This window comes from Barbatula barbatula (genome assembly GCF_947034865.1).
Source record: "Barbatula barbatula genome assembly, chromosome: 10".
Classification (NCBI taxonomy): domain Eukaryota; kingdom Metazoa; phylum Chordata; class Actinopteri; order Cypriniformes; family Nemacheilidae; genus Barbatula; species Barbatula barbatula.
The window spans coordinates 11,789,535-11,813,551 of NC_136773.1; the positions used below are offsets into that span (position 1 = coordinate 11,789,535).

Genomic DNA, 24,017 nt, shown 5'->3' on the forward strand with positions numbered 1-24,017 from the left:
ATTGTGCGGTCGGTTGTGGACCTACTTAAAGGGATATATCAGAGGCAAAACTAAATTTCACCATGTTTTAAACACCCTCAATGCATTCTGAATGAATATGACTTACTTCTTGAAGAATAATGCAGTCGGAATTATAATACCACGTATCATTTTTCATCCAAGCCGTAGAATGGGAGTGGGGGCAATTTTTTTAAGCTCCAAAAAGTGCATCCATCCATCAAAGAACTGCTCTGTGGTCTTAACAAAGTTCTTCTGAAGCGAATCGATGCGTTTGCATAAGACAAATGTCCACATAGAGAACGCTATTAACGTCTAACTTTTGTTATCCCTCTACTGCGCATGCCCTGAGGCTTGTTTTTCCGGCATTATTCTTCGAGAAAAAAGTAAAATTCTGTCAGGATGCCATGAGGACATGTTGCATCTGCCTTTCAGAAGATTCGTTTAGTTGGTCAGGATGGGGCACTAAGCTAAAGCCAGGATGGCTAAGTTTGGAGACCGGCTAGACCAGCCTGAACTAGCTAAAACAGATCTGACGAAACAAGTATATATGGAAATATACTGGAAAATATAATGCAATATATCAAATTATAAATATATACGGGGCAGTTTCCCGGACAGGTATTAGCTTAAGCCAGGACTAGGCGTTAGTTAAATTAGGACATTTACAAGCATGCCTTTCAAACAAACATCAATGGTGTGGATTTTAAGACAAAAAATGGCACTGATATATTTTAAGATCCGTCATTGCAAGCAGTTTTTCAGTTAAAACAGCTCTAAAATGTACTTTAGTCTGGGACTAGCCTAAACCCTGTCCGGGAAACTACTCCCATATAATGGTATCAAGTGCTTATTTTTCAATATACGAGAACCCTCAATCCCATATGTTTTATATTATTCAATATGTGCTATATATTAACAATGTGCTATTCTATTTAGATGTATATTTTTAAAAGCATATATTTAAAAAGTATTACCTATATCGTATATAGCAAAAATGGATCACTTCTTGTTTTATGTGTTTTTATGGTGTTATCATGTTTTTTAGTGTTTTGTGTTTGTTAGCAGTATTTTTTTGGTGTTATTACTTACTCAAAACAACTCAACTGCAGATTGATTTATACTTGCAATGCACAATAAAAACATGACTTTCGAAAATGATTTTGTGAAACATTAAAATACATTTTTGCTAAATATTGTTTTAAAAATGTATTATTACAGCTATCGTTGTCTGCTTTGCTTAAAAAACCAGAGTACATTACTGCATACTCAGACTCACAGACCAGTTTTTCAACAAATCATGAGAGGGTTTGAATTTTTCAGGAGGTTTAATCTACAATGACAAAACGGAGTGTAAGGTTACATGTGTTTGTGGGCCTGTGCGTGAGAGTGTGTTAACAGCAGATAAAGAGAACTTTGATTACATCCAGACGTGACAGTTTAATGTGGCCTGCCGGCTCCCAGATCCAGGCCTTCTATATGGAAACTGTTAAAGAATGATTATGTCATCAGGCCAGTTTTTCCTATTCCATGATCTAGAGCAAGTGACTAATGCTGCCTTAAAAATAAACAACATTTCTCACAAACCCCCCCCACACTCCTCTTTCAACTTACATAACCATCATTGAGTGCTCTACTTTCCTTTCAGAGAGCGCAAACATATTAATTTGTAAATGAATAAATAATTTATTTAAAGCATATCTGTGTACATGTCAGAATATATTTCATAGCAAATAGATTGGGAGATGGTTTGGGGATGTTTCCTTTTGCAAAGGCCCATGAAGTTCAACAGGATGTGAGGTAAATTATGATTCGGCTCAGTTTCTAGATCTTGCCACTTTGTCCTCAGGTAATGATTGACTCGACATGAAAATAATCAGATTGTTTTTGTTTTTTAGTGATGAGAGGACTAAAACAACGTTCTGCATATTTTCGAGTTGTTTTTTGGTGGTGTGTCCAACTCAAATGACTTTCGTGTTTGTTTGTTTATTTTTTGCAATTTGAAAAGCACAAACCAGATCCAGACCAGATGTGGTTTTATACCCAGTTCTCTGAATTCTGCATTTAAGACATGCCACCTGGGCTATATTACACTCCACAATGCGTTTTCTCAAATTGTGTACCAATAAACAAATTGTTACCCACCCTCCTCTCAAATTTCATATTATGTGACAGTCTCCATGTGGTGAATAATAAATTACTAAAGGATTTTTTAACACACTGATGCATGAAATGCACCTGTGGCGTATTTTTTCTCTGGATAGACATGAGCTGTTTTATGTTTTGTTTCCACACTGTCAGCTTCTTTCATTTATTGTACTTTAACATGTTGATTACAAAATATGTCTTGGATAAGCACATATTCTGAACTAATGCATCATACTGCAGCACTTGCAAATAGTAAGTGTTGACTGTCAGTCGTAATGATCAGACATGAAATACAAATCAGATCTGTGTCAGATCTGTGTCAGCAATGTCAAAGTAAGACACAGATTGCAACCCACTTCTACATTACAACATATTTTCATGTGAAACAGAATATTCGAAGACGATTAAATGTTGGGCTGTATGACATCATATGACAGCTGATGGAACAAGTTCTTAAATAAACGTTACTGATAAAAGATGACAAACATGAACATTTTGTTGTTTATGTACTTTATTTAGGAGCATTGTGCTTCGCCAAGAGTGTGCATTAATCCAAGAAAGAGGGCCGTTTTGATTTCATGTAGGATCTGATTCCTTACCGAACACGTTCTGCGACATCGATCTTATTTTTATTTTGGCTCTCACGTTCAGATTTAGTCTGTTACAGGCCCCAAATCGTTCACAACAGCACTTTAACACTTCTAAAGTGCATTTCTTTTTCGCCGAAACAGCAAAGAGTGATCTTTCCTTGTTTCATTCATAATGTATGAGTTGGTAATTCAATGCTATCTCAAGTCTCATGTCCTTTAATGGAGCCCTGCACAACAACCACCATTTATGAATAAATAATAATGTAGCAGCTTAGCTCAACGATTTGTAGCTTCCGCGGTGGAGACCAGTAGTCGGCACGCACAGTCAGACATCATCGTTGGGTCACCACCCTTGCTAAAGAGACCACGGGTCAGGACATACCGATTTAAAAAGGTTTTTCACCCTAGAACAATTGAAAGGAATGTCACTTTTCCATCACTCCATTGCTTTTCCATTACGTACGACAAAGTTTGTTTATTCCATTTTGTTTGTTTTAATTCCTGAACCACATCTAATATCTGTTTTTCATATAAAAGCATTTTTCTTTACAATGATTGTGTGTTTATTTGACGTGCAGTTGTGTGTGTGAGCATGTCTTTGAATGTTTATGAATGAAGGATGGGGACAGATCGGACGCAGAGACGGGATGAGGTCATACATCTGAATGAGCTCAAATCAACAGTTACCTCACGCTGCAGGCTCAGATGTGTTCTTATCGATCCGAAGTGAGATGGCTCCCAGGAACGACCTTGTCTGCCCTGTAGGTGTTATATTCAGCTCTGCCGTTCTAAACAGGCTGTTTGTGCTGGCTGTGTGCACCAACCTGGCACCAAGGCCCTGATGTCATCATTCCCCCGAGGGAATCTTAACAGCAGTTTCTGTCCTCAGAAGCAGTGTTATGAAATCCTGCAGGAATAGGGGAGGTCAAAAGGTGGTATGTAGCAAACACATGAAGCAGTCTGCTCTATACTAAACGAAGCTTTTAACGGCTTTACTTTACTAACTGTGTTGTTAAGCTTCACAGGCAACACCAGGTCAAATTGTTTTAGTCTTATTGTGCACAGAAGCGGCCCATATTGGAATATGTTCACAACAAACAGTTAAGCTATGGCGTAAATGTTTACTTCAAAGGCACAAGAAAGACATTTACTGCAATGATTCATCCAGTGCAATGTACGGAGAAACCAGAGCTCGAGTTTTTTCTACGACCCTCAGCGCCCTCTGGTGGGATTTGTGGAGTGTTACCCAGCATAACATCTGAACTGAAAATGTTATTTGTAAATCTTTCTGTAACAAAGACTCTGTGAATGTGTATGTTTAAACAAAGTATGTTCATAAATGTATTTGTAATAACACAGTAAACAATATTGCACAGGAACGCAAAGAAACTCATTTTCGCATTTATATAATACGGTGCTGTTTTGCAGTACCAGCTTGTGCTGTTTTTTCTACAGAATCTATATTAAGTTATTCAATTATTTATTTATATATTAATTTAAGACGTTAGCGAGAATAAGTATAATTTACAGTGTGATGTTATCTGTATAGTAACCGAGACAAACCAGCATATTGTGCGATGATCTTGGTCTTTGCGCCCAAAAAACACGTCAATTTCTTGCGAATGTCATTAAACCACAAAATAACATTTTCAAACGTGAATATACAAAAGACAAACCGAACAGTAAGACGCGCTGTTTCGTAAAAGTTTTTTACGCCATAACGCAGAACGTCCGGGTACGTTACGTCTACGTGCAGTCCAAGGCTGCCGGGTAAACTACATATCCCAGCAAACCCCTCTGAACCGACCACATCCCGGGAGAGAGGGGGTCGGTGTCGAACCTGTGTTTACTTCCGGATTTCCTGTATATGGCAGAGCTTGAAAGCAGCCGCTCCACTTGCCCTACAACCTTAGCGAGAACTCCATGCCCCGAAAACGCCGATTCGAGCCTCTCTCCGTCGAAGCCTGATGGTTTGGTGACCGGAGAGCGGCCATACTCCCGGACATCGGCAGAGAGATTACCGCGACTTTAGACGACCATTCAAGACAAATAGTATCCTTCGCCAGACGTCAAAGTCAATGCGGTCCTCCATCGGAGAGCTGGAGCTGATCCACCGGCCCCGCCGTCACCTCTCGCGCGCTCGTTTTTAACACACTTGCATCCGCGAAGAAAGACCGTCCGACCGGCCCGAAGAAAGAGACCCGATCCGGACTGTTAGCTCGGGCTACCCGGATAAATAGAGAGGGACGGCGACACTTGCTGGATTTATCCCCTTCAATCATCATGGAGTGGTTAATGGGGTGAGTACACGTGATGATGGCGATCATTCTCGATTAGTCGGTGTGTTTGCTCTGATTGCGTTTGGGACCGATTTGCGCTGACGCTAAGCCATTGGTGTTCGAGACAATGTTGTCAATCAAACCGAGCTTTTAAGCGCTTGCGTTTTGCGCGCAGGTAGTAGCTAAACGACGTTTAAAGCATGTAGCGTTTACAGTTACTGTGACGCAATGACGTTACCCGGTATCAACGCGTTTGAACGGATCGCGTGCCTTAGGAAGCGCGCGCTGTCAGCATCTCTTTAGCTCTACAGTTATGACACTTCTCATACTCGTCACATTTTAGGTTCAACATAATGCAAAGTAATCGATCAAGGGATGTCTTTGTTGCATCACATGCGTCAGGGTGTCGCATTAATGTTCGTCGGTTTTTCACCGGTAACCTTCATCTGTAGAGAGACATCTGTGGGGGTGTCAGATGGCCATGGCCCGTGTTTACTTCTGTGCTGACCTTACATCGGGAAAAACGCTGTTGATTTGGACAATGTGCATCTGTTGGCCCAATCTGATGAATTGTATTGTTTTTTTATTTTCTTGCTGTTATTAACTATTCTATAAATAACGCTCATATTCCAGATGTGTAGTCCAAAGCAGGGAGAGCCGTTATGTCTCCTTGTGCAATGGTTTCAATTGAACTTTTACCGTAGTTCGGCTGCTTTGAAATCTGTAGAATTCTGGTCTTTCGAATCAAATACGCTCTTTGACCCATACCTTAGATTTCATGTTTTGTTACGTATATGTTGGATTTAATGGTAGGCTTTCTGCGGATTGCACTGCAGCGTTCATTAGGCTTTTGTTGGCAGTACCGATAAGATGAGGCGATGCATTTCAAAATCTACTTAAGTGGTTGTGTTATGTAGCCGAGCACATTGTACTAGAAACCTCCGTACTTCACAATCACAACATATTTGGAATGCCACCAGACGATATAATGACCAGACCAAGCTTCGGATTCCTGCATCAGCACGCATCATAATTTGACGTAGGACCGATAATGTCTGTTACATGTCTTGTATTTCGCTTCCTGTATCTGTCTCCAGACGGCTGATGAGAATCAAATTTGTGAATATCTCCTTCAAACACCCTGGCAGTAAGCTGTCAAATGGATTCCAAAAAGCAGCAATGATTCTGTCTTATAGCAAATTAGCACAAATGAAAGAAATGCATCTTCCAGCTACAGCATTCAACGTGCAGTTTGGAAACTATTAGCAAATTGTAACCGTTCCTGCCTGTCTGAAACTGAAACTAACTGCTTAAGTATTATGGCAAGAGCTTTGTTAGCTGTAACACAACTGTGTAAGATAAGTTTGTCTTTTTTGTTAGCATGGAGGCACGGGTAAGGTCATCGAGTGTGTGCTTGCAATGCCCAAATATGTCTCACTCTTTCCGCTGGTGATGAAGAATTGCAAAGCGATTATTTCATTCCTCCCACTCCTGGCACAGAGACCGTCTATCAGTTCTTCAGAGCTCGACTTTGATCTTAGGGTGTGGCTCCAGGGAGCACAGGTTTGGGCAGTTCAGTGCTCCTCAACAAGAATGTGTGCAGGTTTATAAACATATAAAAGTCTGAATGTTTTACAGAGAACTGGTCTTAAGACATCACACTTTAAAATTGGGTACTTCTGGGGACAAAACAAGACTTTACATTGGTGGTCACCACTTAATGTCCAATTGTGTTTTACAAAAATGTATTAAAGGGATAGTTCACCAATAAACAGTCATTTATTCACAGTCATATAAAACATTTCTCAATAATGTTTCCCTCTGTGGAACGCAGAAGAAGATTAGAAAAAATGTCTCTGTGGTTTTGTGTTCATGCAAGGGAAGTCAATGGGAGCCAGTGTTGTTTGGTTAACAGCATTCTTTACGATCATCTTTTGTGGTCCGCTAAAGAAAGTCAGTCACACACACAGGTTGTAAATGACATGAGGGTGATTCAATAATTGCAGAATTCTCGTTTTTGGGTGAACTATCCATTTAATACCAAAATGTATCCCAAATCCTTTAAAGGGGACCTCTGCCGAAAAATGTAAATCTGCCAATAATTACTCTCCCTCAATATTTCCGGCAAGCCTAGGACATCCGTTCATCTTGGCAGCACACATCAAAGGAGTAGTTCACTTCAACATAAGCTCTCGTTTCTATACCTATTATGAAAAGTTAACAGGGGATTATTTTGAAGTGAACTACACCTTTAACATAGTTTCGACGAGGTTCGGGAGCTTTTTTCAGGACCTCGCACACCTGAAACCAAACCTATATCTCTAGATAAAGATGTTTTACTTCCTCTCTCTGTCTCTCATGTGGTTAGAGCATGTCGCTAGCAATGCCAAGTTCATGGGCTCGATCACATAGATTGCACATACTCAATTGCGAATGTATAGTATCATGCAATGTAAGTTGCTTTGTATAAAAGCCTCTGCCAAATGCGTAAATGTAGTAAAAATGTTTAATCTAATGTTCAAACTAACAGAAAAGCAGACTGCCTTTGTATGGCATTTCTGTCAGATGGTCTGCAGTAGCTGACAATATGCAATACTCAGTTTAAAGTTATACCTCCAGTTGACCCTGATAGAAAGTAGGTTTTATATTCTGCAGTTTGAGAGCATTCAATTCCCATCTCAGCACCCAGCTGAATGTCTGTGGTAGCGCTTGTCTCCAGTTCTGCCCCTCTTTGAGCTGAATAATTGGGCTGGTGAATGTAGTGTTGGTTCAGAGAGAGAAACACAAGGAATACTGTTGCCACATGTGTCCTCATGTGGATCCGATCTGTTGTCTGTTCTGCTCTGATGCGAGCCTGTGTAAGTCTGATGGGGTATTAGTTGACAGTTTCCTTCACTAACAGGTAAAACAAAGAGGCGGGAGTACCCATGTTCTGGCCAAAGAGGGGAAAAGCAGGTCTGGAGCGGAGATGACAGATCTCAAGAGTTTGCTCAGCGGGGTATGCAGGGCCTGAGGTACTCTTATGACAGCTGTGGTTCACACACACCTAGATGCAGCTTCTGCGTCATTGTCTAACAAGATCGAGTTGTGCTTTCCTGTTTAGTTCTAGGGACTGAGGTTGAATGCATTCTTTTTTTAGAAATTGGGTAAATGTTCATTTAAATTCTGAATGCGCAGACTACATATTTTTATCATTGCATTACCGTCGGTTGGATGAACAAGTTTAAAGACCATGTTAACTGGATGTCCTAAAATTGTCTTTCAGTGCGTAACGTAGTTTCCCTTCAATGTAAAAGATCTGCTAATTTAATGATAAATAAAGATATTGTCTCCCAAAATTAGGAGTCGACTCCGAACCCCCCAAACAAGTCGTTTCGGTTTCAAGTTTTTTAAGTGTGTAATCTTTACACGTCACGGGCTAATACATCTGCATAACCCCCTACCTTGGCGAGTTTTGCTAAACGCTTCTCCACAAAAGATGGGTCAGCGTGACTTTATTTGGATAAGTTAACATCTCTGAATCACAAATTAATAAGACGTGTAGGTTATATCTTCTATTGATTGTTGGAAATCGCTCATTTTATGTGTTATGTTTTGTAACGTTACACTTTTACAGCATTTATTACTGTCCTTCTGAAATGGTTCTGATAATCAGGTGTGAACCCACTGTTTTCTAAAAATGTGTCTTTAATGTAGAGTTTTTGTTGTTTTTATTACTTTCTGATAAAAGATGTGTATAGATTTAGTGTATTAGCTTTAATGTTTCTTAAGTCATCACGTTAGCATTGCGGCGTATTACAGTTACTATACGTTTTTCTGTCGGTCCTGTTCGCAAAATTCTTTTCGTTGAATGTAGTGTCTGTCTTTTTTGCTTGGATTCATGATAATGAATTTCGTTGACATGCTGTAATGTTTCATAAGTCAGTTAGCATTGCGGCTTACGCATTAACGTGGCTTTACTGAACTGTGTTACTGTTTAGCTGTGGGTCCTTTCACTTAAGCGTCATTTTCTTTATAACACAAATCAATGCCATCTGTGTGTACTTATAATCGTTGCGTAAGTTACAAAAAAATCTCCAAGAGCTGAAATGTAGTTGTGCATCTATGCAGAAAGACAAATCACAAAAGGCTGGGGTAGCCGACCAATCGGAGCACAGCTGGCTTGTGGAAGGGAGGGGTTAAGAGAAACTGAATCTTCGAACTGCTTGGAGGGACGGTTTAGAGATGATATTCAATGCATATTTTGAGGATATTAAAGCATTCTTTGACTTTGGATGCATTTAAACCTGTTCTTGGTGACTCGAATACAATATTAGGGCACTTAAAAATAGAACATAATGGGATCTTTAAAGGAGTTGTTCACCCAAAAACTAAATTCTCGAATCATTTACATGATATTTTAAACCTGTATGACTCATGACTGTATGAATAAGATGATATTCTGAAGGATGTTGTGAACAAAAAACATTTGGTCCCCATGGACTTCCATTTTATGAACACAAAACCAATAGGGCCAATAGGGACCAAGGGTTTTCGATTACCAACATTCTTCAAAATATCATCATCTGTGTTTTTCATAGGAAAGAAGGTCATACAGGTTTAAAATGGCAAGAGGATGAGTCAATGATGAATGATGTTTTTGGGTGAACTACTTCTTTAAGAGCTACATGTCAACCAGGCCTTATCTGTTTTATGGTTTAACCTATAAACCAGGAAGTTATACATCAGTTCACATTTCATAACATAAAAAACGGCCTTGCAAAACGTTATGGCTTGTGTGTACTGAATTGAAAGTGAAACTATACTTGCAAAGTTGTTCCTTCTCTTTTATCTTTCTTGACATGCCATGTTGACAACAGACCATATAGCATTGTGCATGCGGTTTCGGCACTTCCTATTCATATTATAGAAATTGTGCCTTATCTTGTGCTTCCTTTTTCTTTTAACAGATCCCGAATAACCTACACATGTCTTAACAAAAGTGCAAATTTGGATGCAAAGATTGATTTTGTCTTGCCATGCCCAAATCTAAACACACAACCTCTGGTTATCTGATCTTGTGGTAAAAGCAAACAACTTCAGTTAGGTGTGGCTAGAATTTGTTTTCCTCTCTGGCTATTGCTCGTTTTTCACAGATGGCAACTCATCGATAACGCGTTTCATTGGTTCTTGTATATCTTGCAACAAAATACAATACAAACTAGTCACAACACACAGGAGGACAAATGAGATTTAAAGATTTTATCTTTTGGAGATTTTAAAGTCCACTCTCTGGATTAATTTGGATTACTTCATTGATGGATGTATGGGCATTTTGAGCATCAACACTGTTGAGAACACTGAATACAAAAAACTACATTTCGTTACACTGTACTTGTATATGTGTAATGACAATAAAGTTGAATCTAATCTAAAAAAATACAAGAATAACAGTAAATGTAACCTATATGTCAAACATGCTATGAAAAAATCGTCTGTGCTAAGAATAAATGTAATGGTTTAGCATATGTGCCACGCTGTACTCCACGTGAAGTAACGTTAGACAAAGGCATTTGTTTGTGTGAAGTGCATTTGGCGTTGTGCTTGTAATTTTAAATTTGGGCTAACTTTTCCTTTAAGGCAGGGGTTTACAATACATATCACATTTTTGTCACTTTTTGGAGCTCCATGAGGTTTCCTATTGTTGCAAAGAACGGTTTGAACATTTGCATTGCTTACAAGTCTACAATTTGAGTTTCTCACAATATGTGGTGTAATTGTTATCATGAAGTCGTGCTGGAGGAAAATTGTGCTTCGCAGACTGAGATGTGCCGTCTCATCTCGCTCATGTGAGCCGGTGACGCCCTGGCCTGTGAGTCAGACATCCTTTTCCCTCTCTGTTCATGCATCCATTGCTTTACCAATCAGACGTCATTTCTGTGATGTCACACTTGCAGCCTCTGGCCATTGGTCGGGAACATGTGTCCCCTTTGCCAGGGCACAGAGGAGGAGATCAACACACAGCTCAAGCCTCCCTGCAGGCCCGGGTGCTTTTAATAGAACAGCCAGCTAAACCGAGACCGTTTAAAAAAGAATCCTGGAGATGCTGGTGAAGAATGAGACGCGAGGAGAAAAATGTGTTTCTTGATCTTTCCTCTTCTGTCTTTTAAAGTGATGTGCTTTAGTCTAGGGCTGAGCAATTAATCGCAATCCAATCGCAATCGCGATGTGAGACGTTGCGATTTGCTAATCGCATAAGGCTGCGGGGTGAACAATGTAAAACACGTCCTTTCCAAGCCCGCTTTGAGTGGCGTTCTTGCTAACCAACTGAGTATGGGCACCTCTGTTGTGCCCAATCAGCACTGCCCTAGTCAATTGCGTAAACCTGTTATTAAAAAAGCAAACAAAACAAAGCATTCCGATCGAATTAGAAAGCTTCCGTGTTTACATCAGTGACAATGAGCGTTCCTCAAGACCAACTAAACGCTGCTTTTTTGTATGCAAGATTCACGCAGGGCTGCTGTATTCCAAAACCTTCTTGTGCCGGAGATCTTCCCAACAATCTCCTCCAACACAACTGTAAATTTAGCTTTTTCAAGAGAGTCGTATCCACGAAATAATCTGTGTTTATGCGTTTATGCGTTATGCCTCGAAACATGACGCGGCACAAAACGATACTGGATTGGTAGCCAGTCCATTCACTAGTCAGTCATATTGTCTCTTGGGTGGGCCTTGACCAATAAAAGCGGCCTACGCGAGACTATAAACAGCCAAACAGCTCTCGAGCTAAAAACGTGACGACATCTTAGTTTTGTGTCAGCCATCGATGTGCTTCGGAAGGGAGGTTGCAATTCACAACCTCACCACTAGATGATATTTCACACACTGGACCTTTTAATCAAACAAAATCTGTAGACCGTTTAGGGTTTAGGCGTCATCTAGAAGGCAAAATGCCTCAAATAATTTTAAAAATAAATGTATAAAACGAATGAATTTTCTCAGCCATGTTGGTACCCCTTACAAGCTCTTTGGTGTAGTCACACCCAGACTTATTTCAGTAGGAAATATGTAAATAGAGATAAAACTGAGCTTTAACTTCAACTTTTAGAGTTTTTGACTTTAAGAATTGATAGCATTCATATCACTTCCTTCCTCTCACATGTTCTTCAGTTCCTACCGACCTACATTACATCCTCAAAGCAGCACGTGCAGAAGCGACAGTTTCTTTCTCGTCTTTTCCTCTTCCCTTTCCTCTCTCGCCCCGCACGTCCTTCAGGGTGACCACACTTTGTTTCTTGCGCTTTGGTGTGATATGACTTTTGCAAGCGAAACGAACTGTAGCATTGCTTAACTAGGTTTGGGCCAGTGAAAGAGACAGTTTTCCCAAAAATGTAAATTCTGTCATCATTTACTCACCCTTTTGTTCATTTCAAACCTGTATGACTTACTTTCTTCCACAGAACACAAAAGAAGATAGTTTGAAAAATGTAGAAAAAATCAGAGCGGTGGCACCCATTGACTTCTATTGTACGGACACAAAACCGTGAATGGCCGCCATCGCTGTTCGGTCAACGGCATTTTTCAAATTATCGTCTTTTGTGTTCTGCGGAAGGAAGAAAGTCATACAGGCTCGAAATGAAAAGAGGATGAGTAAATGATGACAGAATTTTAGGGTGAACTATCACTTTAAAGTCTAGGTTTGCATAACTAAATGCATTGAGGGAAATGCAAAGCAAATGTGTCGGAGATAGAAACAGACAAGTCCAACTAGAGCCTTGTATTGAGCTTGCTATAGGCTTTAATTGGATTATTTTGTGTTATTTCAGCCAGGCTTAGGGCTTTGACGGTGGCTGTGACAACCTCACCACCGCTATGGTAAAGTGCCTTGACGGTGGTGAACTCCCCACTGTGACTAATATAACCTTAAGTGTAATAAAAATGACAGTTGTGATAAGGATTGCTATTTGTAGCCTTTAAGTTTTATATGCTGTAGTGTGCCTTTTTACTGATGGATTGGCACATTTAACATGGATGGATGTTTTTTATCCGCATTTACTTCAGATATCATATTTTTTAAAGGTCCACATTTCTCTTCCGCTCGTAATGTGGTTGCTACAAGCAAATATAATGATATAAATATTATTTATTTCCTATTTATATAAATATATATTTCCCAACCACCGCGGTTAATTTCTCCATTACCACCAAAAGAAAAAAGCTGGCACCGTCACAGCCCTAATCAGGCCTCCAGCAAGCTTTCCCTGTACCCCACAGATCCACCGTGAGCAGCCAGTTTGCTAAGACCGGGTTTCTTAGCTCGCTGGCACCATCTCAAAAGTTCTCAAAGCAAAGTTTAGGCTTGTCTATCTCTACAGGAGTGCAGCTTAATGTGAAGGAAAGCTCCACCCGTCCTGGAGCTCTTCGTTGCACGTGCACGCAGCCACGAACACACACACTGTGGGTCCGGTGTAGCTTGTTGGTTACAGTTTGAGTCTGATAATTGAAAGATCCGGGGGAAAAAACATTGAATGGTCCAGCCAGTAATATCTAGTGGCAAGGTGGGGAAGGTGGCGAATTACATGCAAGGGGACCCGTGGTGTATGTAGATAGAAATAGGTAATTTAAAGGTAATAAAAACATAACGCTTCATTGTGTAAGCTCTTTATACACCTCTAAAGCTATGTATATTGTATTGCATTTCTATCAATAGATCATCTAAACAATTAGACACTGTACCTTTAAAAGACTTTGGATAAGAACAGCATTTTCTCAGCATTTACCTGTGCAAATCAAGGTGCACTCCCACAAAAGATGCAAAAAACTGATTTTTACATTCCCTGATGAAAATGGGAGTCTTGCCAGTCCATGCAAAACTTCTGCTTTGTTCAGGTTTTGAACCTGAAGCAGAAACACAGTGATGGTTGATCTGGCAAGTAACACAAATTAAACATTGTGCAGGTGGCAGAAGTGCTCTTGAAGATCAATGGATTTCGTCTCTGAAATATTGTTTGTATTTATGTTGCTTTAATAGTAAAATTAATAAATAATAATGAATCAAGTAAGCCTGTGCGTAATTCTTACCGAATGACCTTGGAGGTCACGGCCATGATTTAAAATCTGTTTGTACTGATGTCATCTATTTGTGCCATAGACTACCATAGACTAAAATTCTTGTCTATTTGAAGTGAGCCACACACATGCACATACTGTCCAGAACTGTCTTAAATAAGATTATAGTGACTGTGTCAAGAAGAGGCAGGAAGGTTGGACAAGTTGTTGACCTTTAGTAGCCTTCTCACTGTGAGAACGGATATAAGGAAACTAAATAAGCTCTTGTAAAAATCACGCAGTTCTTAGCCGTTCAGGGATCAGCCGTATTTCAGTGTTGCAATGGATTTTGATGTGTTGGCAATTTCAACCAGTTCACTGTAGTTCATTTATTTAAGTGAGGATGGCTAAATAATGGAAACTTATTATACCCAAAAATTCAAGTTAAATTGATAAACATTCGGACCAAATTATTCAGACACTTTGACCTAACCATGTTTTGCTTAAAGCGGCACTACGTAGGATTAGTCTCTTTGTCGCCATCTTAGTTTTAATTGTTACTGCAGATTATGCGCGGAGGTATTTTCTTTCACGAGAGTTGTGATTCGGCACTGCTCAACTGCGCGGATATGTCTGATGTTTTGAGTCGTGGTCTGTGACAGTGCAACGGTGAGTATCTTCACTGTACATCAGTAGCAAAATAACCACAGATAACATGGCAGATGATACAACACAAAAAACAAATAAGAACATCTAGAGAGTCTACAGTTTTTTTATCTCCCATGGAAACTCCGGTAATGTGAACCGGACAGAAGAACCTCTGACACAGGTCTTAAATGCTGACAAGAACGGTCATAAATCATTGTACATCATACAACTATATATACTATATGCAAAGCCTTGCCATCATATCTGGGATATAAGTCCATAAATTTGAGTAAAATCACAGGCTTCACTTTTCCGTGCTAATTCGCGCTACATGAAATACAGATGTGGGGAGGTAATTTCTAAATCACATGAGGTGCCCATATAATACTAATCCTGTGCGAATAGGCCTTAAATTGCATTTATCATAATCAACAACGATCAATCTGTACCCGTCTGTATTAACACAACAACAACCGTGAGCTACGGTTTTTGTGTTGAATCTATTGAAATATTGAAATGTCTTACATGTTCAGAAGAAATAAAGTCATGCACGCATCCGTTTGAAATCCATTCAGATCACAGATAATTCACGCCACCTTTAAAATTCCTTGCCAATATTAAGACGCCGCACGTTTTGATTAACCCGGCGTTTGTGATCGCATTCCATGGATCCCTCCCTCAAGTTACAATTACTTTTTTGCAGTTGTATATGTTGCGGTGCTATCGTGCAATCAGTAATGCATTACGTTAGCAAAATGTTGCTACTTTTTATAATCGTTTCAAGTTTTCAAGACAGGAAACTGAACACAACGTTTAATTGAGCATAAATAAGATGACTATTGGTTGTTTAAATCCTTATTAAAGCAAAATAAAGATGTACATTATACTCGCATGAGCAGCCATGTTAGAAAATTCATTATCCTTTGTATGAACTGAGGTTCTGAAAAATCTTCGTTTGAAGGTCTAATTGACCCTTACCCCTCCAACCAAAAGAGAATCGAGACTCCCCTACCCCTTCATGTGAACAGGGGTCCAGGGGTAGGAAAGTGTAGGGGTAAGGGGTAGAAATGGGATTGGGCCTAACTCTGAGTTCTTGTCATAGTGTATGTATTACCATGTTTTAAACTATAGCAGATAAACAGTGATCATGTCAGAAATGTTGAAGCTGTCTGAATACATTTTGGTTGGACTGTAAATAATGAAGTTTTGTTTTGGTTTAGTCAGGATGATATAAATTATTTATTAGCATGATTTCCCTGACAAAACTCATGGAGTAACTGATGTAACGCTGCGGTTTTTTGAAACATTGTGTCTCCATATTTTGTGATTTAAAGTTTTGGCCATAAATCATTATTATGTTGTTATCATATTTTGCTATATATTATTTATGTTTGTCACTGGGTTTTGCAAATAGTTTAGCAATAAAAAGAGCTTGTGAACTTTGATAACACATTATTTAATCATTTAAAAAAAATCTATTTCCTTAAAAACTACAAATTTGGACATCTGAGGTTTTGGAAGGACAGCGAGGAAACAAGATGCAAGTGTGGTTGGCCGCTCTTTGTGGTAAAGGACCTGGGCTGCTGACACAAAGGTTTTAGGGTGAGTGTCAGGATGGGGTGACCCAGAAACTAGAGTTACTGAAAACAAGGTTTCTGTAGGCTATCTTTACCATCGGTGTACTCTGCATTGCATTTGTGCTGAGCACTTTCCTCACAGTCAGCCTGTGAAAGGAACTTATTTAGATGGCTCTCTGTATTTGATGAAAACAGTGATATGAATTGAGACGATAGGTTTGTGTAGAGAACAGTCTAAATTTGGTCTGTATAGAATTTTGCTTGCTTGAAACTTTTTTCTGCAAAACACAAAAGAAGATATTTTGAAGAATGCTGATAACAAAGCAGCTTGCCCCCCCGTTGACTTCCATTGTATGGACACAAAATCAATGTGCGGATTTTAGATGCAGGGCTCTACGCTAACTTTTTTCCCGAGGAGTACATGTGCTCTTAAATGAAAAAATGTAGGAGCACACAAAGAAATTTAGGAGCACAGTACAAAATTATTATTTTTTAATTAGTTTATTAAACAACTGAACAAATTTCATGCATATACTGTTTCTGCCCTCTACAATATTTGCAGAACATGAGGTTGTTCTCAAAATCCAGCCATGGGAAAATCTTAAGCCAATTGACATTAAATGTATATGATCTCCCTTTGCCGGCTCCAGTGGATGTTGACGTGACAGCGCTAGTCACCACAGGTTCGCTAAAGTTGTTCTCAACTTCTTGTAAATCTTGTGAAGAAACCTCGTTAAAGTTAGTTGAACCTTCCATATCCCCCTCCCCTGATTCTTCTTTCTCCTCATCTCTTTTTTGCTTAAAATAAAAACGTATGTTCTTCATTTTCTTTCCAATTTTATCTTTCCAGTTTTTACCTCACTCGACTCTCTTTCAGCTTAAAATCCAGCAGTTCCCGCACATTCCCACACTAATTCAGTGATTGGCTCATTGGTTGCGAATCGTCGCTCTCATTTGCATAATGTTAAGCGCGTCATCATGCTACCAAGTGATCTGCTACTCCTCACAGTGTTCCCACTTAGCGTAATTCTCATATCGCTTGTATAGTGGGACATCTACTGGTATTTCCCTAAACATAAACATTTGTTAGGATCTATTTGTATAAAAAGGCTGTTATCTTTTTTTTAATTGACTAAAGTGTCCAAAAAAAACATTGCCAGGTCTAGTTGCTGGTCTGTGAGTCTTGCCCTATTTGTGTTTGATCATGTTCTCTTGGGGCTTGACCCTTCCTGTTTTATAAGTGTACTGTATATACTGAGTTTTGCATTGTGAATAATATATTTTATTAAAATATTTGTTTTGAAATGCAAAATAAATGTAGCATATGATATTGGTTAACCAGTACACAAAACAAAGTTTTTTTCCACAAAATACTATGTTTAGTAATTATACATTAAATTATTTATATAACAATATTAAACTGTATTTTCGCCATGCTTTTACGCCATGCTTTTAAGCAAAATAAAGGTCGAAAGAGTCAAAAGGAAGGTGTAGTTAAATTGAAATATGGTAAGGTCTACATTTCTTAATGTGACTTTTAGTTTGACAGCGGAAGTTAGGGGTTTACGCGTCTACACGCAATTACGCGTCCACGCGTCTAACGTCTGTACGCGTAATTACGTCTTTAGGCGCAATAACGCGTACACGCGTTATAGCGTGTATACACGTTACGTCTAAAGACATTTCTGCCTAAATGGCCTTCCATAGTTCATCGCGCTGTTGTTCAGTTTGAGGACAGCCCGTCACTCGCACACTGTGCTCGTAAATTATTTTTCAAGTTCGCACATAACTATTTTTAGGCGCAAATGCGAGTGAAACACTCGCACTGTAGAGCCCTGAGATGCATCTAGCGGTGAGGTTGCGAATTGCAACCAACGGCACACTCCACCCCTACGACTGCATTTTTGCTTCTTTGCTGAAGAAGATGATGTATTTTTACTAAATGCGCTGTGTAGAGCAGTTTGGGGCTACTGTAGAGACAACACGGTGAATTCCATGTAAAGTGACCCGCAATGTATAAAGACAGAAACAGCTCATTCTAAGGTAATAATCACATAACACTTCATTCATGTAAGGTCTTTATACACCTCTGAAGACATAGCTGTTTATATGATATTGCATTTCTGTCAATAGATCCTCCAAAATTATTTTCCACACTGGACCTTTCAGGTCCCCACATTAGCGTTACAAATGCCAAACTTGGATTTATAATTCTTGTGAAGTATTTGCACATTGCGTGACTCACCAAGAATGCAAACACGCTGTGTGTTTATATACTGTGCATATCACTGAGACTATTCCATACGAAGTATACTGACCCAGGGCTCCCTGTAGTGAACGCAGCATCGTATGAATGTTATGTAAGTGTTAGCCAGCTGTGGAATGCACTCCACTTAATGCCTGTGTAATCCAGCACCACTGCTGTTGATGTTCATGTAGAATGCTCTCCTCTTTCATCAATCTCCAGCTTTTGACCCTCACAACTCCCATGCCAACACTTTTACTGAAGGATTAGTGAATTCAGGAGTCCCCGGCACTACAATACTGCAAGCGAAGTGCTCCCTTGATGATCATTGTGTCTCAGTCCCCCTGACTTTGCTCTTTTTCCTCATGTGCACGGCATTACTTTTGTGATTTTTATGTGTCATGGAAAACAGGTCTCACAATGCAAAGCTCCTCCCCGGTCCATTAAACATCATTTATGGACAAAAAGCGGGTCATTCAAAAATCGGCATGGGTATGATGTCACAATCGCTTTTGCACATCAACAGTCGTAACACAAATTATTTGCATATAAATTTAAAGAGACGGTGGTAGTATTAATGCTTTATTCTGCATTCCCCAAGTCATAACTTTGTCTTTGATTCATGAAACTATAATTTTTTGAAGCATTAAAATCATCCAGTTAAAGTTGATTTTTCAGAGTGATATCTGCCAATGCTGATACCGATTCTGAAGATTAAATTAATTTTTCTTAACTTTCTGAATGTTAATAATTCATACAATGTCTATTAATATTAAACATCAAACTGGTGATGTTTCTAAAAAAAATCCAATATACAGAGCATAATTTAATTGCATTTTCCTGTCCTCTTTTATCGGCTTTGATAACCGGTTGTTTTTAATCTGCTTTTTTTCGACCGATACAGATTATTATGCATCTCTAATAATTATAATTAATGCAAATTGCGATTTCATTTATTTTAATGTATCCTGCAGACATACAGGAAACCTAACCTTATGCTACATTTCTTATTAACCAACTAAAATAAATAATATGTGTTAGAAAAGATTGCGCTTCTAAACCTTATTTGCATTATTTCTTATATTCCCTCATAAACACTCCCTGCTCCTGTCTGGGCATGCAAAGACCCATTTGGTGTCCTCGCCCTGTTCTGGTTCTGCTTGTTTTGCTATTTACAAATATACCCTACACAGTCTCTTGTGCTTTTGTCTCCGCAACATGCCCTCAGCCACCTGCCAGATTGGAAGCGAGATCACCGCTGATTGGCTGTTAATAGGGATCGGAACATCATTGGCTGTTTCCCAACACGTGTTTTACAGTTGGCTCGATTCGTACAGCTTCAAGCTATATAAAAGGCTTTCAGGTCGGTGCAGGTTTCAGGGCTGTTGCTTTCCTTTTGTCAATTACCTTGAATTAATGACACAGCAGTCAGCATCACATCCAGCATCCAATTGATTCAATCGATGAGTCTAACAAGATAATTTACCAATTCAGGGATTCTCAGATATACTAGTCTGCAGTGCGTCGGCCAAGTGTACCGTGTTTGTTTTTTCTTGTATTAAAATGACAGTCAAAGTGAAATTTGACCTGTTTGACAAGACTCAAGAGGGACTTGACTTAACACTGCTTGTGTTTATATGAAAGTGCATATTGCACAGTATTTGTTTTAATAATACAGTATTTTTATAATAATAGTGTAATGTTTATGTAATAATTTATATAATTATAATTATGTAAAATTAATTAGACAGTTTCAAGCAATTTGTCAGGTGACACGACCTCAGAATAATGTAAGCTTAATTCAGATAGTGACCTCTACATATTGTTTCAAATAATACTTTTTTGTGAGATTTTTATCTTTGGTCTTTTGCATTTTGAAATGGAGGCTCAAGTCAACCACACTGAATTGTGAGATACTTTATTTATTAATGTTGGCAGTATGTAGTGTAAAATCGAGGATATTTTGCACAATCTGTAACTGCAAAACCGAATGAGAGTATGCCATTCCTTGCAGACCTGTAGATGGATGAAGAAAACCAGGAGATATCTTCCTAAAGTTTCCAACAACTTTGCTGTGGAGCAGATGTGCTTTGGGCCCTACCCAGTAGATGGCGCTCTAACATTGAGACATAATCTTTGCCTTTTTGGGTAGTCGTACTACCCAAAACGTACTCAAATTCTTGTGAATGTTGTTTTGGTAGTTATTATTCTGTGAAAATAAGCGGGGGCCCTGGGTTAGTTGTCACATTATTTACATTATTGGGTGCATGTTTATTATATCGTTTGTAACATTTGTTTTTTTATTTTCATGGTGGTAATTACAGTTCTTTTATAAATGCATGCTGCTTGTTCAAACAAGCCAAACCGCTGATAAATGCTGCATTAACCTCTTTTTCGCTGTGGCTTTGGGGTGGGCGTGTCATGATGACAGGAAGTGGGTAAAACAGGGAGGCCATACGCTATCCTCCCAGTGAGATTTTTGTGGTGCAATGAGAGCATTTAAAAAGACACCAAAAAATTATCTTTGGTATGTGTGCATTTGCATTCTTTCCCATATTAAATATAAGCCTTTATGATGTTATAAAGCTTTTACCACAAATTTCAGGAGGTTTGCCGTTCATGCTCAGAAAGTCTTTACATTCTGATGAAATACTCAGCACACAGCCATGAAGATCCAAAACCCAGATCCGCATTTAGAGAATCCTAATGCAAGAATGATGGTGCAGAGAGAATTTATATCAGGGTGAAGGATGCTCCTCTGCTCAATGTTATGAAATGAAGAGCCGCTAAGCATTCTGGGAGAATGACCACTGAAGCTCATTTGTCATATCGGAGTTCTGTCAGCATAAATTTGAATAGTCATCTTTTGTGCAGGTTATCACTTTGCATCTAAAATCGTATTTCTTATTACAAAGTGTGCGAGCTGAAGGAAAATCATCTCTGTTGTTCTCCAGGGTGTGTAATTCATTAACATGGGTTTATTTTTGGAATCTGTGTCGTTATAAACTAAGAATGAGAGACGTGCTAGCCGAGACCCAGAGATGGACTGATGGTTTGCTTCATATCATGTTTTGTCTAAAATAATCTGCACAACATCCCTGAGCGACATTCAAAGCTAATTTTCAGGGCTGCTGATCTTTCTAAGATCTTTCTTTCATTCAACCAATTAGATTTCTGCACGTCAGTGCTCAGTCTTGCAGTTCCTTGCCATTCTGTGTAGACGTCTTTCCAGCGGGTGTCTGGGATGTGCTGATGCTAAAATTTGCCATGTTTAGTTTTATAGTGCAGCGAGTTGGTCTGGGTGGAGCTCTTTCTGAGCCCACACCTCTAAACCTCATCCTCTCCCTTTCACTTATGAGAACAAAGTGAGCAGTGTGTCCCATATTCAGAGCTCCTTCATAATACGTATTAAAAAAATCCAACACCTCCAGAAAAAGCTTTTTATTCTTTCATGGATTTCTTTTAAAGCTGAAATGTTATTGCTATAGCTCAACCCATACTGTTATATTTAAGGGGATGGCATTTAGTTTTTTGTTTCACAAAGATCTGCAGAAAACTATTGCTATAACCACATACAAGGCGTTTGAGTCTTATACGGACGGTGAGATTTATGATCTTGATTGGATTGTTTTTGTGAACTGAGCCACAAGTGTGTATAAATCTGTGTAAAGACTGTTTGATGTTGTGGAATCAACTGCATAGCCCACTGATAGAATCCGTGCTATTTTCAAAAGGAAGAGTAATTCGTTGTTTTCATGTAGCTTCATTGAAACTTGGTGTCGTGGTCCTACTCTGTGATTAGGTAAGGTCTGGTTTTCCTATAAAACCAAAATGCTGTATTACAGCCCAAACAGTAACTAGTTTAATGCGGTATTGTACAGTATCTGTGCTCTGTGTTGCACTGTAAGAGAACATCCAGCAACCTCCTGCATGGGTGTTGCTTTGCAGCTGTTGATAGACGTTGAAAGTACCTAGACAGTTGCATAACTTCCTGATGAGATCCCTCTGATGGACTGCCAGGGAAGGGTAAAAACAAACTCTTGGAAATTTACTCTTGACACATTCTTCAGGTTGAAGCTCGGCTCGGCTCTGCTAAACAGAATAGTTCTCCTAAAATGAGAACGCATCATTTATTAACTTTGATGCCATCCCAGATCTGAACTTCCTTTCTTCGGCTGCACTTTTAATATTTATTTAAAATTACGTATGAAATATTACCGATAGCGAGTTATCGCAGGTTACATGAGTGTTTGATAAGAAAGGTGTTCCGGGCCTAACATAGAGAATGTTAGAAAAAATGATACATTTGTCAAGGTCTATCCGGTGCAATTCTTTTTAGGTCATTTGACCCATGAGATGGTCATGGATCTCATACTATAACTCACACCTCTAAGCAACAGTTTTGATTAGAGGATAAAGAAAAGAGGAACATTTATGTCACGTTTCAAAGTCATCATTTGTCATTTTATCGTACCATGAACTTTATACTGCGGTAATGTTGTATATATATTGCTGTATATAAACTTTGAATCACGTTTCAAGTTATTTAGAATCAAATAGGTCCTCGATACAAAGGTGCACCATCGCATCAGCTTAATCTCCTCCAGTAAACCATCCCATTCCCATACAGCATATAACACCCGTTTCATTAACAATAATATTTGAGGAAGGTGCTTGAAGCTTACCATCAAACAGAAAGGCTTGGCTGCGTCTTATTGAGGCAGCACATAAACACAGGAAAGCTGTTCGTGCAGGAGTGTCGGGAAATGGCTCCGTGAGGCCCAAACAATGTATTGACAATGTATCAAACTCTAAACCCAAATATTCCCACAACAGTAAGGGACATGTTATATAATTCACAGATACTCATGTACTAGTGATTTTAGAAGAATGTTCGCTAGCGCTATAATGGGGTTCAACTGGTTAAAAAGTATTACTCTTATTGCTTGTTTTTTTAGTATTATTTGGTCCAAACAATCCATTTAATTAATTTTCAAATAAAATGTAGGTTTTATAAAAAGAAATGTTTTAGGCACATTTATATTTTTGTTTACAAAAGTGATTTCAAACATTGAAACGCTCACCTTCAGAAGAAACGATTTCTAAGATCTCAATGTTTTTGTACATGTGATCCTGAACACTTGACTGGTGGTGTACGTTAATTGATATTAACCAATGTAATGTTTTATATTAGCTTTTGCATTACCTAATGGATCTTGTTGTAAAATAGTTTGTTGCCGTTGCCAAATATCATGCAGTCAAACCTCAGATGAAATGGGTAGCAACTGTGGTAAACCTTGCAGTTAGTTTCAGTTTTCTCGTTTCTCTTTCAAGTGTCTGAAAAACTGCTGACCCTCAATAGAACGTTTTCGCTCTTTGTTGTTCCTCGGCTGGATATTGCTGTCCATCATGTTGCATGTTGGGCGGAGTGCCACGTTGACTTTTCATCATCTAGTCAAGGGCATGGTAATCAACATGGTTCTGGCCTCCTCTAGACCTTCTTATC

At 39.0% G+C, this 24,017-nt stretch overlaps 1 protein-coding gene across 1 annotated transcript in view; it reads left to right on the forward strand.

Moving 5' to 3' along the window:
• The first annotated feature begins 4,556 nt into the window (after positions 1-4,556).
• mob2b (MOB kinase activator 2b) overlaps positions 4,557-24,017 on the forward strand; it is a 34,080-nt gene continuing 14,619 nt past the window's right edge. The window contains exon 1 of the mRNA XM_079466136.1: positions 4,557-5,035. Within this exon, the coding sequence (XP_079322262.1) occupies positions 5,019-5,035 (17 nt within the window). The 5' untranslated portion in view covers positions 4,557-5,018. The remainder of the gene's footprint in view (positions 5,036-24,017) is intronic.